The sequence below is a fragment of the Colobus angolensis genome, unplaced genomic scaffold (genome assembly GCF_000951035.1).
Source record: "Colobus angolensis palliatus isolate OR3802 unplaced genomic scaffold, Cang.pa_1.0 Scaffold7, whole genome shotgun sequence".
NCBI classification, from domain to species: domain Eukaryota; kingdom Metazoa; phylum Chordata; class Mammalia; order Primates; family Cercopithecidae; genus Colobus; species Colobus angolensis.
Window position 1 is genome coordinate 7,171,019 of NW_012120709.1, and position 14,371 is coordinate 7,185,389.

A 14,371-nucleotide genomic window follows, 5' to 3' on the forward strand; every position below is an offset into this window, starting at 1 on the left:
CTCCTGCCTCAGGCTCCTGAGTAGCTGGGATTACAGGTGTGTACCACCACACTTGGCTATTTTATTTTTATTTTTAGTAGAGACAGGGTTTTCCCATGATGGCCAGGTTGATCCTGAACTCCTGGCCTAAAAATGTAACTTTTCTTTCCCACTAGATATAGTAGGTATCTCTTAATTTTTTAGGAGGAAAAAGAAAGAGAAGCAAGCAGTTTTTCATAATTATATAGGATGATGCAGGTGGCGCATGGCATAGCGTCACTGCTTTGCCTTATTATCTAATTGTACGCATCATGATAAGTGCAGGAGAGTCTGAATGTCTCAAATGTCTCAAGCTGTCTGAAAGAAAAGTAGTTTTCAAGCTTCATTTTCTGGAGAAGAATCTTAACCTCATAGGCAGTTCTATGAACTGAAAGTAATTCAAGCCATGGCCTCAGGGTAAGACCAAAAGAGGTCAGATGTTAATGATTTATTAAATGATTCTATTTTCTGTTGGAACATACTTTTCACAGATAAGGAAAAGTGTAATTTTTTTAATGTTGTTTGTCATATGTTTTAAAGAGAATTTCTCTAGTATTGACATATCACTCATTCTTCACATGATGTAAGACCTCACATTAAGGGCTGAAAGAGGCTCTCTACTTCCTTGGGTAAGAAAGGCTTTTGACAGCTGTACAGTGTGGAAAACTGGCCCATAGTTTATGACCAGATCTGGATTTGGAAAAGACCGGGGCTGAGAGTTATAACATATGGAACTTATTTGGGAAGTAATTCTTAGCTATGACTAAGAGCCTGTGCTCAAATGCCTGGGAAAGTTTAAAAGAAAATCTTTGCAAAATAAATCATATCTCTTGTTTGCTAAATTGTAGGACGTAGATAACTTATGGGTATTCATGGACTTTGTATTCCGTGTTAAAGCTCTAAAGTTTTCTCTTTTAATTAAATTTTTTTGGTTTTATTTTTAACAACACTGTGATTAAATTTGCTGGCTTATTCAATCAAGGAATTATTTATTTAAAAAGATTATTTTTTCTTCCCCCTGACTCTCAGAGGTCCTTAAAATGTTCACATCCAAACAGACACAAAGCGGGTAGTTTATAGTAAAGATATACTATGTGTGTGTGTATTAGCTTCTGGTGGTGTTTTTTCTTAGCTGTACAGGTTCCAATTACAATGTTTCCTGTGTTTATTTATATCGAGATAACATGTGACATAAACATCCCAAGTAAGTGTTGTTCCAGGGAAAGTGAACTAGGAAAAGGTAATGTTATGCTGCTTACGTTTCTGAAGGAATATCCCTTTTTTCTCATTTCTCAAACTTTAATTGGGTAGAATTATGTGTGAGAAATGCTCCTCCTTTAATAATCTCTTCTTAACCTTCCTGTAGCCGTGCTGATCCTTACCTCACCATTATCTTATTTCAAGTAAGCATTTCATAAGCCAAGAACAATCATCATTATTCTACTCAAGTTGACTTTTTATCACATGCGTAAACATGGCATCAGCACAATTCTGAAACTGTGTTTGGGGATGCAATAGAGAGTGTGTATCACTGTTCAAAAGAGATTTTAACAGGGAAAATATCCACTTTTGAATGTTTAGAAATTAGAAAATATGAAAATAATATGTAGGCTACATGGTTCCACTGTCACTTAAGGCTCCTAGGCTACAGATCTGTACAGGATATTACTATACTGAATACTGCAGGCAGTTATAACACAATGATAAGCATTTGTGTATCTAAACATACTAAACACAGATAAGGTAATGTGTTGTACTACAATGTCACAACAGCTGTGACATCACTAGGTAATTGGAATTCTTCAGCTCCATTATAATCTTACGGGTCCTCTAGTATGTGCAGTCTTCTTGACCATATATGTTGTGTTGTGGTCATAATGTGGCTGTTATGTTTTATGTATTTATTCAAAAAACACCTGTATTAAACAACAAATAGTGGTAAAGAGTGCTAACTACAGAAGATCTCTTTTATCTAGTTATTAAAGCATCTCTTTTAAACATGAACCTATTAACCTATAACATTTCCAATTAAATATATCTTTTCCAATATTGAAAAGATTAAATTCATTTGTACTTCTTTACACTTAAACTTAATTTTTTACATGTAAAACTTTCTGGTTTCTGAGCTTCCCTAGCAATGCTGGCAGAAACTTCTACTCTAGCACTGGTGACAGTTTTAGCTTCGCAAGTCTATCTGGTAGATAGTAGCTTGCTTTCTTTCTGTGTTTTTTTTTTTTTTTTTTTTTTTTGAGATGGTGTCTTGCTCTGTCACCCGGACTTGAGTGCAATGGCAGGATCTCAGCTCACTGCAACCTCCGCCACCCAGGTTCAAATGATTCTCGTGCCTCAGTCTCCCAAGTAGCTTAGATCACAGATGTGTGCCACCATGCCTGGCTAATTTTTGTATTGTTAGTAGAGACAGGATTTTACCATGTTGGCCAGGCTGGTCTCGAGCTCCTGACCTCAGGTGATCCTCCCACCTCGGTCTCCAAAAGTGCTGGGATTACAGGGTGAACCACTGTGCCTGGCCAGGAGATAGTAGCTTTCTATGGTGCTAGGCTGTGAAAGATTCTAAGGATGAACCTGAACACCGAATGAATGATCACAAAATGTTAACTATAAACATTATTTGCTAACAAGAGCAACAGCATTCATGGTACATGCCATTTCTATTTAGTCATATGTTCATAACATTTCACTCAGCAATGAATCACATACATGATATTGATCCCATAAGATTATAATGGAGCTAAACAATTCCTATCGCCTAATGACATCGTAGGTGTCTTAACATCATAGTGCAATACATTATGTGTTTCTGGTGATGCCAGTGCAGACAAATCTCTGCTGCCCATCTGTAGAAGTATAGCACATAGAATTGTGTATAACACATAGCACTTGATCATGATAATGAACACCTTTGTTATTGGTTTATGTATTACTATACTTTTGATCATTATTTTAGAGTGTATACTTCTACTTATAATAGAACATATAAAACAGCCTCAGGCATGTTCTTCAGAAGGTATTCCAGAAGAGGGCATTGTCATTGTAAGAGATGACAGCTCCATGTGTGTTATTGCCCCGAAAATATTCGATTAGGGCAAGATGTGGAAGCAGAAGATGGTGATATTGATGATTTAAACTTGTGCAGGCCTAAGCTAATGTGTGTCTTTGTATCATCAGGTAAAACATAAATTTTAAATAGAAGAAAGTGTATAGAATAAGGATATAAAGAAATAAAATATTCTTATAACTGTATAATGTGTTTTAAGCTTTGACAAAAGAGTCAAAAAGTTAAAAAATTAAAAAGCTTAAAAGTAAAAAATTTGCCATAAGCTAAGGTTAATTTATTATTGAAGAAAAGTATTTTTTATAAATTTAATGTAGTCAAAGCATACAGTGTTTGTAAAATCTATAATCATGTGCAGTAATGTCCTAGATTTTCTCTTTCACTCACCACCCAGTCACTGACTCACCTAGAGCAATTTCCAGGCATGCAAGCTCTATTCATGGTAAGTGCCCTGTATAGTGTGCCGTTACAAAAAATCTTTTACACCGTATTTTACTGTATTTTTCTAGGTTTAGATATATTTAGATATACAAATACTTACCTTACCACTGTTAAAGTTGCCTATAGTATTCAGAACAGTAAGGTGCTGTCCAGGTTTGAAGCCTAGGAGCAATAGGCTGTACCATATAGCCTAGGTGTATAGTAGGCTGTACCATCTAGCTTTGTGCAATGCATTCTACAATGTTTGCACGATGACAAAATCGCCTAACCATCCATTTCTCAGAACACATGTCCATTGTTAAGCAATGCGTAGTTACATATTTGGCTCCAGGCAGTGGTAGATTGGGAAAAACTGGCACTCAGGTGCATGTTATATGCACATGCATGCATACATGTGGCTATGTATGTGTGAGAAATCTGATGTGTAGAGCTTGCTGATTTTCACGGAGTAAATCCTCCCACCTTGGCTGATTTCAACACAAGGTCGCTCACCCAGTGCGGGCTGGGAAGAGATGAGCACAAAGGTTCTGTGAGCCACTGTGAGCCTGCTTTAACACACCACTGGCCCCAGACCTAATTTTTCCTAATTTCTCCCTGTATTAGTTAGATCATTCTCTCCTTTGTTTATGTACATCTGTATCCTGCATAATTCCTTCCTTCTTTCCCTCTTCTCTCCTGTCCTCCTCTTTATTCCCATTCTCCCCTACTAATGCACAACTACAATAAAAAATTTAAGAAATTGCATATACACTGGGATATCTTCCATTTTTCTTAAACACTTGGCAATCTGCTGTTATCAAAATACTGGACAATTATGATTATATTAACATTCAGCTACTAAAATGCAATTGCCATAAAATATGACTTTGGGAATTTAATGAATTCTATTTGCTTTTAAACTGGCAAAGGCTATCAGAAATTTGCTTAAATTCACAAATGAAGAATTTATAAAAGATGAATGATTTTATTTTTTCAATCCAAAGATACTCTTAGTAGGGAATACCAAGAAGGATAGAGCACAATTAGCAAGAAGAAATAGCATTAAGTGGGAGGGAGTGATATAAATTATCACTTTGCTGAAGCTCCCTCCCCTTACTCCCATACACAAAGCCGCTTTCCCCCACTCTAAGTTAGGGGTTAGAACATGTAAATAGAAATATTCTTGGCCGGGCGCGGTGGCTCAAGCCTGTAATCCCAGCACTTTGGGAGGCCGAGACGGGCGGATCACGAGGTCAGGAGATCGAGACCATCCTGGCTATCACAGTGAAACCCCGTCTCTACTAAAAATACAAAAAAAACTAGCCGGGCGAGGTGGCGGGCGCCTGTAGTCCCAGCTACTTAGGAGGCTGAGGCAGGAGAATGGTGTAAACCCGGGAGGCGGAGCTTGTAGTGAGCTGAGATCGGGCCACTGCACTCCAGTCCGGGCAACAGAGCAACAGAGCGAGACTCCACCTCAAAAAAAAAAAAAAAAAAAAAGAAATATTCTTGAGGCCCTAACTAGCTCAGCTTGGGATGTACAGTGTCTCTGATATTTGAGGTGGGAGAATGGGAGGAGGTATATTTTCATGAACATGAGGATATTGACATAAATAAGGCAACTGTGTAATGGGAATATTTTTGGCCATATGAACAAACATAGGAACATCACCGGAGTGGCCTAGTTGTGCCACCAGAGGTACAAAGTTCAGCAGACCCTGATGTTTCCTTAGAATATGCGAAGGTAGAGAACCGGCTGAAGTAACCTCACCAGTATCCCTGAAGAACATTTTTACCTAGTCAGATGCAGGAGTGAGTATTTAACCTGTTGGAATGAAACAACTTCAGGGTACTACGTTTCTTAAATCTCCCTTTGAGAATACAGGTTCTGAATGACGTAACTTAAATGTCTTCCTTGTGTGACCTTTGAGTTAATATGGTCTTTTAAAAAATTCTATAAAATTGCTTTCTTAAATTTTGACCTTTTGGTCAAAATAAAGAAAAAGTATGTTTTTAAAGTGAATGTATATACAGGTCATTTGGAGTATTATTTTAAGCAGCTTTGAAGATGCCAATTCTAATTTGACCTTTCACATATCTTGACATTTATAGTTGAAAAGAAGTTTGACTTTGTTTTCTGTTTTTAGCCTCCAATATTAAAGGGTTATAAATGAAAAAGCAGTAATTAGGCTGGTAATAAGTAGATAAGTGGGGAGGCAATGTTATGGTTATGTCTAGTATTTGAAAATGTTTCTACAATGCTTAAATGTTTAAAAAGTATTCTTACTTTAATCCCCCATTAGAGATTGCTGAGTAGAAAGGAATAAAGCAAAAGTAGTTTAAGAACAAGAAAGATACAATAAATAACCTACCTTTGTGGTTCAAATAACTTAGTACACAAATAGTTTAATTTTTTACCACCTAGAGTTATGATGTTAATTACATCACAGTGGATTATATGAAATTTTACAATCTACTCTCCTCTCCCACTTTCTCTGCTAGATTCTGTGAAAATGGTCAATTCCTTCTTGGTGGAATGGTTTTCCATTCCTCCACCTTATGAGTATAGATGGTTTTATTAAAAAATAGCAAACTTTAATTTGATTTATATATTTGTCACTAGTTATAAACTCTAGAAGTAGAGAGATTGCTTGCCATTTTACCCCTATTATCTACTCTTCTGCAGTTAATAAGCTTTGACATCAAGTATGTGCTAGTGAGATATCACTCTTATACTAAAACTCCAATAGCAGCTTCCTAATTCATTGAAAAAAAAAAAATCTAGAGCACTGCAGTTGGCCTACTCAAAAGAAAGAATTTAATAGGGGGCAATTCATGCTTTATTAATAAATTCTTATGATCATTAGACATAAAGTAAAAAATTTAACCTTTATAAGCAGGCCATGAGATAAGGACATATTATCATCTTTATTATATAGAAAAGGAAACATAGTTTGAGTAACTTGATCAAGATTGCATAGTTGTCATGGTTAGGCCAATTAATTTAAAATAAATGGGAGTATTCTCCTGAGAGTGTATTGCTTCTACTTATCTTCTGAAAGAGAAGAGGGTATTCTCCAGAAACAATTCTCCAGAAACTTAAGTTAATTTTCCCAATATATTTCCATAAGAAAAGTATTATTGCTGATAAAAATTGAGAAAGATGAAAGTTACATTAAATTCAAGTAAGAGATCTAACTGATGAGGTCCAGTGGGGTGGGATTCATAGTAGAACTCTTTCACTAAGTAGATCCAAAACATTCAAATGCTGAAGTAGCAAGTGACATTCAAGTCAGAATCAAACGAATGACAAGTATCCAGATAGCCTTACATAGCATTGTTTTTAGATGGCAGTATGTTTTTTTTCAGTCATTTGCTCACATTAAAGGGTATGAAGTAATATGTATTTAGTCTTTGACTTCTGATTATTTATTAATGCAAGATGTGCTCATGTGTCCATCCTCTATACCTCATGTGAGTTTTGGCCATTGAGATCTAGTTTAGTAGTGCTGTGGATTTACTGACCTAGAGAAGAATGTCTATATTATGTAGCTATGGAGAGTTAAATTGGCCAGTACCTGGGAGTGAATGCCAGGCTAGCACCCCAGTTCCCCACCCCTTGCCAGAGCCTTTTCCTAAGAAGCTGTTGAGGAAGGAGGAACTAGATACAGTTTGGGACAAGGCAGAGAAGAGATGCTTGCTTGTAATCAATCAGAAATTAGAACTGTGATGTGATTTTCAGCTGTGATGTGATTCAGTTGTAAATATGAATGGGAAAATAATCCATTCTTTTACATCGAAGACTGTGTAGATATCTTCTGCATTGATTATGATCGTTTCACTTATTATTACATACCTTTATGGTCTTTCCACTTTGTATTGATTGTTTATATTGACATCTCAACAGGAAATTATTTTTGCAATGAACTCTACCATTTATGTTTTTTGTTGTAAATGGTGTAGCCTATTATAGCCTTAAGCAATTGCTTTAAATAGTACTTTAGAATATCAGAAGTATTGCTTTAAATAGTACTTGAGAATTAATTAAATCTTTGCATCAAAACTGAGTGTTTTATTGCTTTGAAAATGAGAGGTAAGGAACTGTAATTTTTAGGACATTCTGATGTGTTAACTAATGAGTTGCAAGATAAAGGGGCATATAGTCATTAATTAGTGATGAGCTTTGACTGGCACCAACATCACTGGATTTTAATCAAAACCTGGAAAGGGAAGAAGTGTAAGAATAAAATTGTTAAGAGACGTACCTTTCAGATTTATTTTATTCCATTGCTACTTTTTTTTTTAGTGAATAAGTGTGGCAAGATTATCAGCAATGAAAAGCAAGCCCTGGAAGTTCCTATAAGATAGCATTTGAAAATGCATGATCCATAGAAAATTATAATTCGTGATTATGTGGGGGGTAAAAAAAGGAAATCCAAACATATTTGGAGAATCATTCTTCAAACCACACGGAAACGTTTCTAGCCATTACTTTTGAATGATTTATGTGCACCCCCTTGTGGCTGTTTATTAGAACCACTTGAAATAGCAAAAGAAAGTGACAGGAAACTTAATTGCCTGGCTTAAATAACCTACCCACAGTTAAAATGCATGGTAAATGCTATATTGCGAAGTATTACCCAATATCACATTTGCTTTTCTTCTACTGAAAATAAGTGAAATTACCAGTAATTGTTTTTTACTTTAAATGTGAACCAACATCTATAAAAATAAGTTGCTTAAAGCCAAGGTTTAGGTAATGGCTAGTAATTATAAGTTAATTGTTTCTTAATTACCATAATAAGGCATCTTTAATAATTTATCTTATCAATATCTAGGGAGAGTATTAAAAATTTATTTTGTATTTTTTCTAAAGCATCTTAGTAAGGTCATGCAAAGTTGCACATTCCACAGATACTATGGGATCCTGAATCTCCTGAACTTTGACTTGATTTTTTCCCCCAAGTATTACCCTTCTGGAAGGAGTTTCATCAAGCTTGTTTTGTGAATCCGGATGAAAGAGTTCCATGTGAGTGAAAATTGCATTTCTCTAGATTTATTGTTTAACTGTGCAAGGTTTGTCACCATGGTTGTACTCTAATTCACATTTTCAATCAGGGTTTTCTACCCTTCATATGACATTTTCCTTTCTTATGCAGCAGCAGCAGCAGCTCTTTTAATCCTACCAAAATGTTAACACCTTCTTGGCTTCAGGATTACTTCAGAATTGGAGGGATTAATCCATATGAGTGACCACTGTGGAGGGGTAAAAGTCATGTATTCCCGGGGGAATGTATAAAGATGAGGCTCACAAGGAGCCACATTGGTTTGTAAATCCACTCAGTGCCTTTTGAGTGCTGGCATTTTCCATTTTGATCTCTTGAATTTAAATTTACATATTGTGAACAGCAGCCACTGACTGCGTACAAAAGTGGCATCATATTTTAGAGGTAGAGCCAGGCATTTGTTATAATGGTTTATGGAAAAACGTGGGGTTATCTACTACTGCTAGGCCTCTGGATAAGTTCTGTTATTAATCTGGATTTCAATTTCTAGCTTTGAATAACTACATTTTAAATCATTTAGGGGAAACTGTAAAGACTGCTTAGGACAGCTAGGAAAACAGAGTAGATATTCAATTCTTTGAAGAAGTTAACATTTATTGAGAGCCTTCCGTATGCAAATCTGTGTTAGTGATTTTTTTCAAAATAATTTATTTTGCTTTTAATTTTTATAAAAACTTTAAGAAGTACAGGGATGAAACACTGTGTGTTATCAGTTTTGGCACTGAGATTCAAATGAAGCTGAGTCGAACTTTAACATTCATGTTTTTAATACAGTCCACATCATTTTTTAGATGTTTGATTTTATTACCCATAAAATATTAACTTTAATCTCTATATTGTGAAGACCTTAGTGTAGTATTTGACACATTAGAAACACTCAAGAAATCATTTCTGTTGTTCTTTATCACCCTGTTGGATGTTTTCACCCCCTTCATTTTTTTTTTTTTTTTTCTGTTTAATACCTTTGCCACTTATTTATTTCTTCCTTTAGTTTCATGGTAAGAGAATGGGATAAGAAGGAAAAAAAAAAAAAAAAAAAAAAAGCAAATCCGAATAACCCAAGAAATGTGAAAGAAATAGAGATAGGAAATTATACTTAGCTCACAGGGTGGCTGTTAATTATTCTGTTTTGTTATATCATCTGGCTTTTGCTTTATTTTGAAGTCCTATGTATGTAACAGCGAGAGAAGGGGTTTAGCAGAGACGTAAACCATTGGATGTGAATGTGAGTGCCAAGGTCTTAGTATATGACATCAGCCCATCTACCCCCTTTCACAATCCTTTCCTTCCCAATAAAAATCATCCATTCATATTTATTAGTTCTGCCAATGTGAGATGGGATTTTCTGACATAATATTTCTTTGAGTCTTTCCATGACATCAGATGTAATTGGAATAAAGTGAAATTAATCGTTGTCTTGATTCTTTCTCTACCAAGCATACTCCCTACCTCATTTGCCCCAATTCTGATGTGTTACCAAAGTTCCAGTGGCTGAGGCCAAAACCTTAGTTTCTCCATTGATTCCCCTCTCTTTCTCCTTCTATGCAATTTGTCATTGAGTCCTTTTGTGTCTTCCATAGAACAGTCTCTGGAATTCCTGCTATGCATCTGTCAATACTACAGGAACCCAGCCTCCTTCCTTATCACTTCCAGATTTGAATTTCTCTCCCAGCCATTTAGCTGGCTTTAAATACATTAGCTCATGCTTGTGAAGGACTTATTGCAATTTCCAGCATAAAGTAAACATTCAATAAATAGTAGCCTTTATTGTTGCTATTACTCCAAATTACACAAAAGTACTGATTGATATTGTCTTTCCCCTTATGCAAACTTAACTTTAAAGGTGGAGTCAGCTATGTATTGCCTCTGTACAATCTGGATGTGTGTGTGTGTGTGTGTGTGTGTGTGTGTGTCTATGTGTGTGTATGTATGTAATTGGGGGTTTTAATGAGGGCAAAGAGGTTTTAGAGAGATAATTAAAAGTGAGCTATTTTACTGCTATTTCTAATAATCTCTTCCCAGTAGGACACCTGCACAGTCTATCTGGAGGTATGTCTGTCTGAGCTCAGGAACGGGGATTAGGTGATGGATGTCAGTGGTATCTCCAGTTGGCTCTCATTGTCCGGGACAAGATTTTTTGCCTATTAATCTAATTTCTATGCTTTCACAGCATAGGATTTTGGTCTTCTTTTCAAGATCTGTCATTCTCATTTTTCTGCAAATCGAAGATTAACAGGATCATGGATAGTGGTGTCAACACGCTAGTTTTTATTTTTTATTTTTGTATATTATCTGTGTACATTTTTAGATGATGGACTTTAAGAAATTAAACTTGACTAGAGACAAACCAGTTTGATGAAAATAAGGAAAGTGACACTTTTATTGAAATGCATTTATTTTGATATAATTTCAAACTTACAAAACAGTTAGAAAAATAGTACATGGAGCACCTGTATACCCTTTAACCTATTTTAAAGTAGAATAATATATTTTAAAAATAAGAGTTTTTCTCTCTTTATCCTGGTATTTGCTAATTATGTAATAGGTTTTGTTCAGTTGTCATAATCGTAGAACAAATTATAAATTTTGTGACTGGGCCTCCTCTTTATTTTAATGCTTTCTAAAGGCTGTTTTTTAAAAGAACATCCCCTTCCAGAATAATGGTATCCTTAGGAATTTCGGTCTGCTTGCATTCAGTTGCTGGTCTTCATATCTTGTACTCCCATTGCAGTAGTCTTACAGATTAATATAAAAAGATGTATTTGTTTTAAAGTTTAAGTAAATCTCAATGTGGAATTTGGGGCTAAAATATGTTTTCATTGAAATGAAATCAAATGCTATTTTAGTCAGGTTAGAAACATTATGAGAATGTTCAGGCAAACCTCAATTCCTCATTATGAGGAATCTAATTAAATAGGGGAAAAAATAAGCCTTATTTTGCAGCTGTAGAATTCTGCCATTTTAATGGCAAAATAGAAGAGCTTTTATAAGGTTTAATTTTAAAATGATGCTTGAACTGGCTACATTAAACCAGTGTAATTATAGATACTTGTAAATTTAATACCCAATGTGCTGTTTCTTAGTTAAGTCTTAGAAGAAGAAATTTAAGTATTCAAACCAAGATTTCACCACAACAAGTACTTATTTTCATATGTTTCACATTGTTATTAGGATCAAGGGAAATAATATGTGAAAACAGCTTAATTATAAAGTAGAAAAACTGTATATAACATGTAAGTTGTTTTTATAGATGCAAACAAAAACAGTCTATTTGATACGATGGATAAAGCAGCCATTTTTTCAATGTTGTTGGCATGAAATTCTGCAAGATTTAATATATGTGCATTTTTTGTTTCAGATCCAAAATGCTAATGATGTATTAATTGCACCACTTGAGAAATTTCGAAAAGAACAGATAGGTGCAGCAAAAGTAAGTGTTACATTTTATTATTCTTTAGATATTCTCCTGATAATTAAAGATGACATAATTTCAGATGTTAACATTTTTGAAATTAGAATGACCTTTTAAAAAATTTTGCACATCATTTTAAACTTTTTGCATAGAGCCTATTACAAAAGACTGGACTTCTTTTAGACATAAAAGATATTATTCTACTGAGTAGATAAAAAAGCATGTTATAAATGAGTTCTTCCTATCCCAACAATTGTAGGAGTTAACTATTTTGAAGACAGGGTGAAATTATGAGGAACTCTCTTCCTAAATAAATTAAAAATTAGGGACTGGGCACATTGACAATTCAAGCAATGATTATATGAGAACTTTTAATATTCTTTGTATTTCTTATTAATAAAAATATGTGTTTGTGAAAACATTTAGAAATGTTTGTCACAAAGCCTTTTTGTTAATGTTTAATTGACTATGGACAATTAAATTTTTTCTGATTCTAATAATCTGAAATTTGCCTGCGTCCTCATTCTTAGAGCCTTATTTTAACCACTTGTGCAATATCATGGGAGCATATAAAACTTAAGGTTTCTAAAATAGAGCTAATCATCTCCTCTCCCATCCTACCCTCATTCTTACCCTGTTTGAGTTTTCCTTTGAGTCAATGTCATATCCCTTCCCCATTCAAGCAGTGCTGTCCATTCTAATGCAGAATTATTTCTACTCCTTTCCTCCTTACCTCTGTCTGAAATCTTTGAAATAGCCTACTAATTGATCTCCATACCCTCCTTCTAATATATTAACAAATTTTCACCATCTTCAATTATGTCATTCTTCCAATGATGAAACCTTCTGTGGTTCTGCTTGACAGTTTAATTTTGATTATGAAAGCTTTGCACAACTTGGAATTTTGAACTTTGCTACCTTTCAGTATACCCCACCAGCAGGCATAATTTTCTGTTCACCGGTCTCTGTATATACCTGACACTAATCATGTCTTTGCCCAAACTTTTCCCTCTCTCTGGAATACTTCTTACACTTCACTTTTTGAAGTCTTGCCAGATTTCATATCCCAGCACCAGAAACAAGCCTTCCTTATATAGGCCTTTCTCATGCAGATGTTCCCCTTCCAGAATCTATTTGGTTTCCTTTTCATAGGATTGAATAGCCTTTACACATATTTCTCATAAGAAATTAACAGAGTTTGCCTTGATAAGAATTTTATGTACATTTCTCCACCAATTGTGAGCAATTTTCAAGTGAAGGACTAAAATCAGAACCATTTTTATGTTAATTAATTCAGCAAATATTTATCACTCTCATGGTTGGCTCACACGTGGCATGCATGGTGTTTGATCAGATGAACGGATGTAGCTGTAAACAAATCAGAGATGATTCCTGCACGTATGTCCCTATTATCTTTCGTGAAAAACAGACATAGAAATAATTACAAATGTATTGGGGATTGTGATGCAAAAGTACAGAGTGCTTTACAAGGGCATAATTAATGGATCTGAACTTGTCCAGGAAATCAAGAAATGTCTTCTGCAAGAAGTTTTAGGTAGAGACCTAAGTCATGAGGAAGAAAAAGGGGACACAATGGTGAGAAGGGACAAAAACTTACAAATATTCCAAAAAAGGGAATGGAATATGGGAATGAATAAAGGTTCTCTTGGTGGAGGAGGGAAGAGCCTCGTGTTTTAGGAAAAGAAAGTCCAGTGTGTTTGGAGCACAGTGGACCCTGGAGGCAGAGGCCGCGTGTGCAGCTTTATAAATGGCTCACAGTATTTTACTCCCTAGCCTAAGGCCAGTGATAAGCAATAGAAATGTTAGCGGGGGAGTGATATCATTTGTATTTTAAATGTCATTCTAGCTGCGTATCACGCATGGATAGGAGTAGGACAGACTGCCTGGGCAAACCAGTGTTGGGGCTGGCGGTTAGTGGCTTTAGATAAGGAGGGTGAAGTAACTGTGGGGACAAGGAGAAGTAAGAAAGCTGTTTTGGAGGTGAAAAGACAATAGTAGGAAGTGGGTTACCCCCTGGAAATTTAGGAGGAGGAGGTTTCAGGAAAATGTCTCTCTGGATTTCAGGTTGCATAACTGGGTAGTTCTTGAACCACTTACTGATATAGGCAACATTTATGTTGGATGGCAATGATGGTAAGCTGAGTTTTTAGTCATGATGAGTGAAATTTAGGCTCCTCTGAGACATCCATGTGATGTTGAATTAGCAGGTGTGTGTTCAGATCTGAACTAGAAACAAACACTTGGGAATTCTGTCTTCTAGGTGTTTGTTAAAGTCATGGGAGTAGATTAGATCCCGTTAAGAAAGAATAGAGCGAGAAGTGAAGAGGACCTAGGACGCTTATAACCTAAGAACTGTCTCAACAC

The 14,371-nt window shown here is 35.4% G+C and overlaps 1 protein-coding gene across 1 annotated transcript in view; it reads left to right on the top strand.

Annotated features, from left to right (window-relative positions):
- ARHGAP42 (Rho GTPase activating protein 42) overlaps positions 1-14,371 on the top strand; it is a 312,517-nt gene that overhangs the window by 164,658 nt on the left and 133,488 nt on the right. The window contains exon 4 of the mRNA XM_011926606.1: positions 11,933-12,004. Coding sequence (XP_011781996.1) covers positions 11,933-12,004 — 72 coding nt within the window. The remainder of the gene's footprint in view (positions 1-11,932; positions 12,005-14,371) is intronic.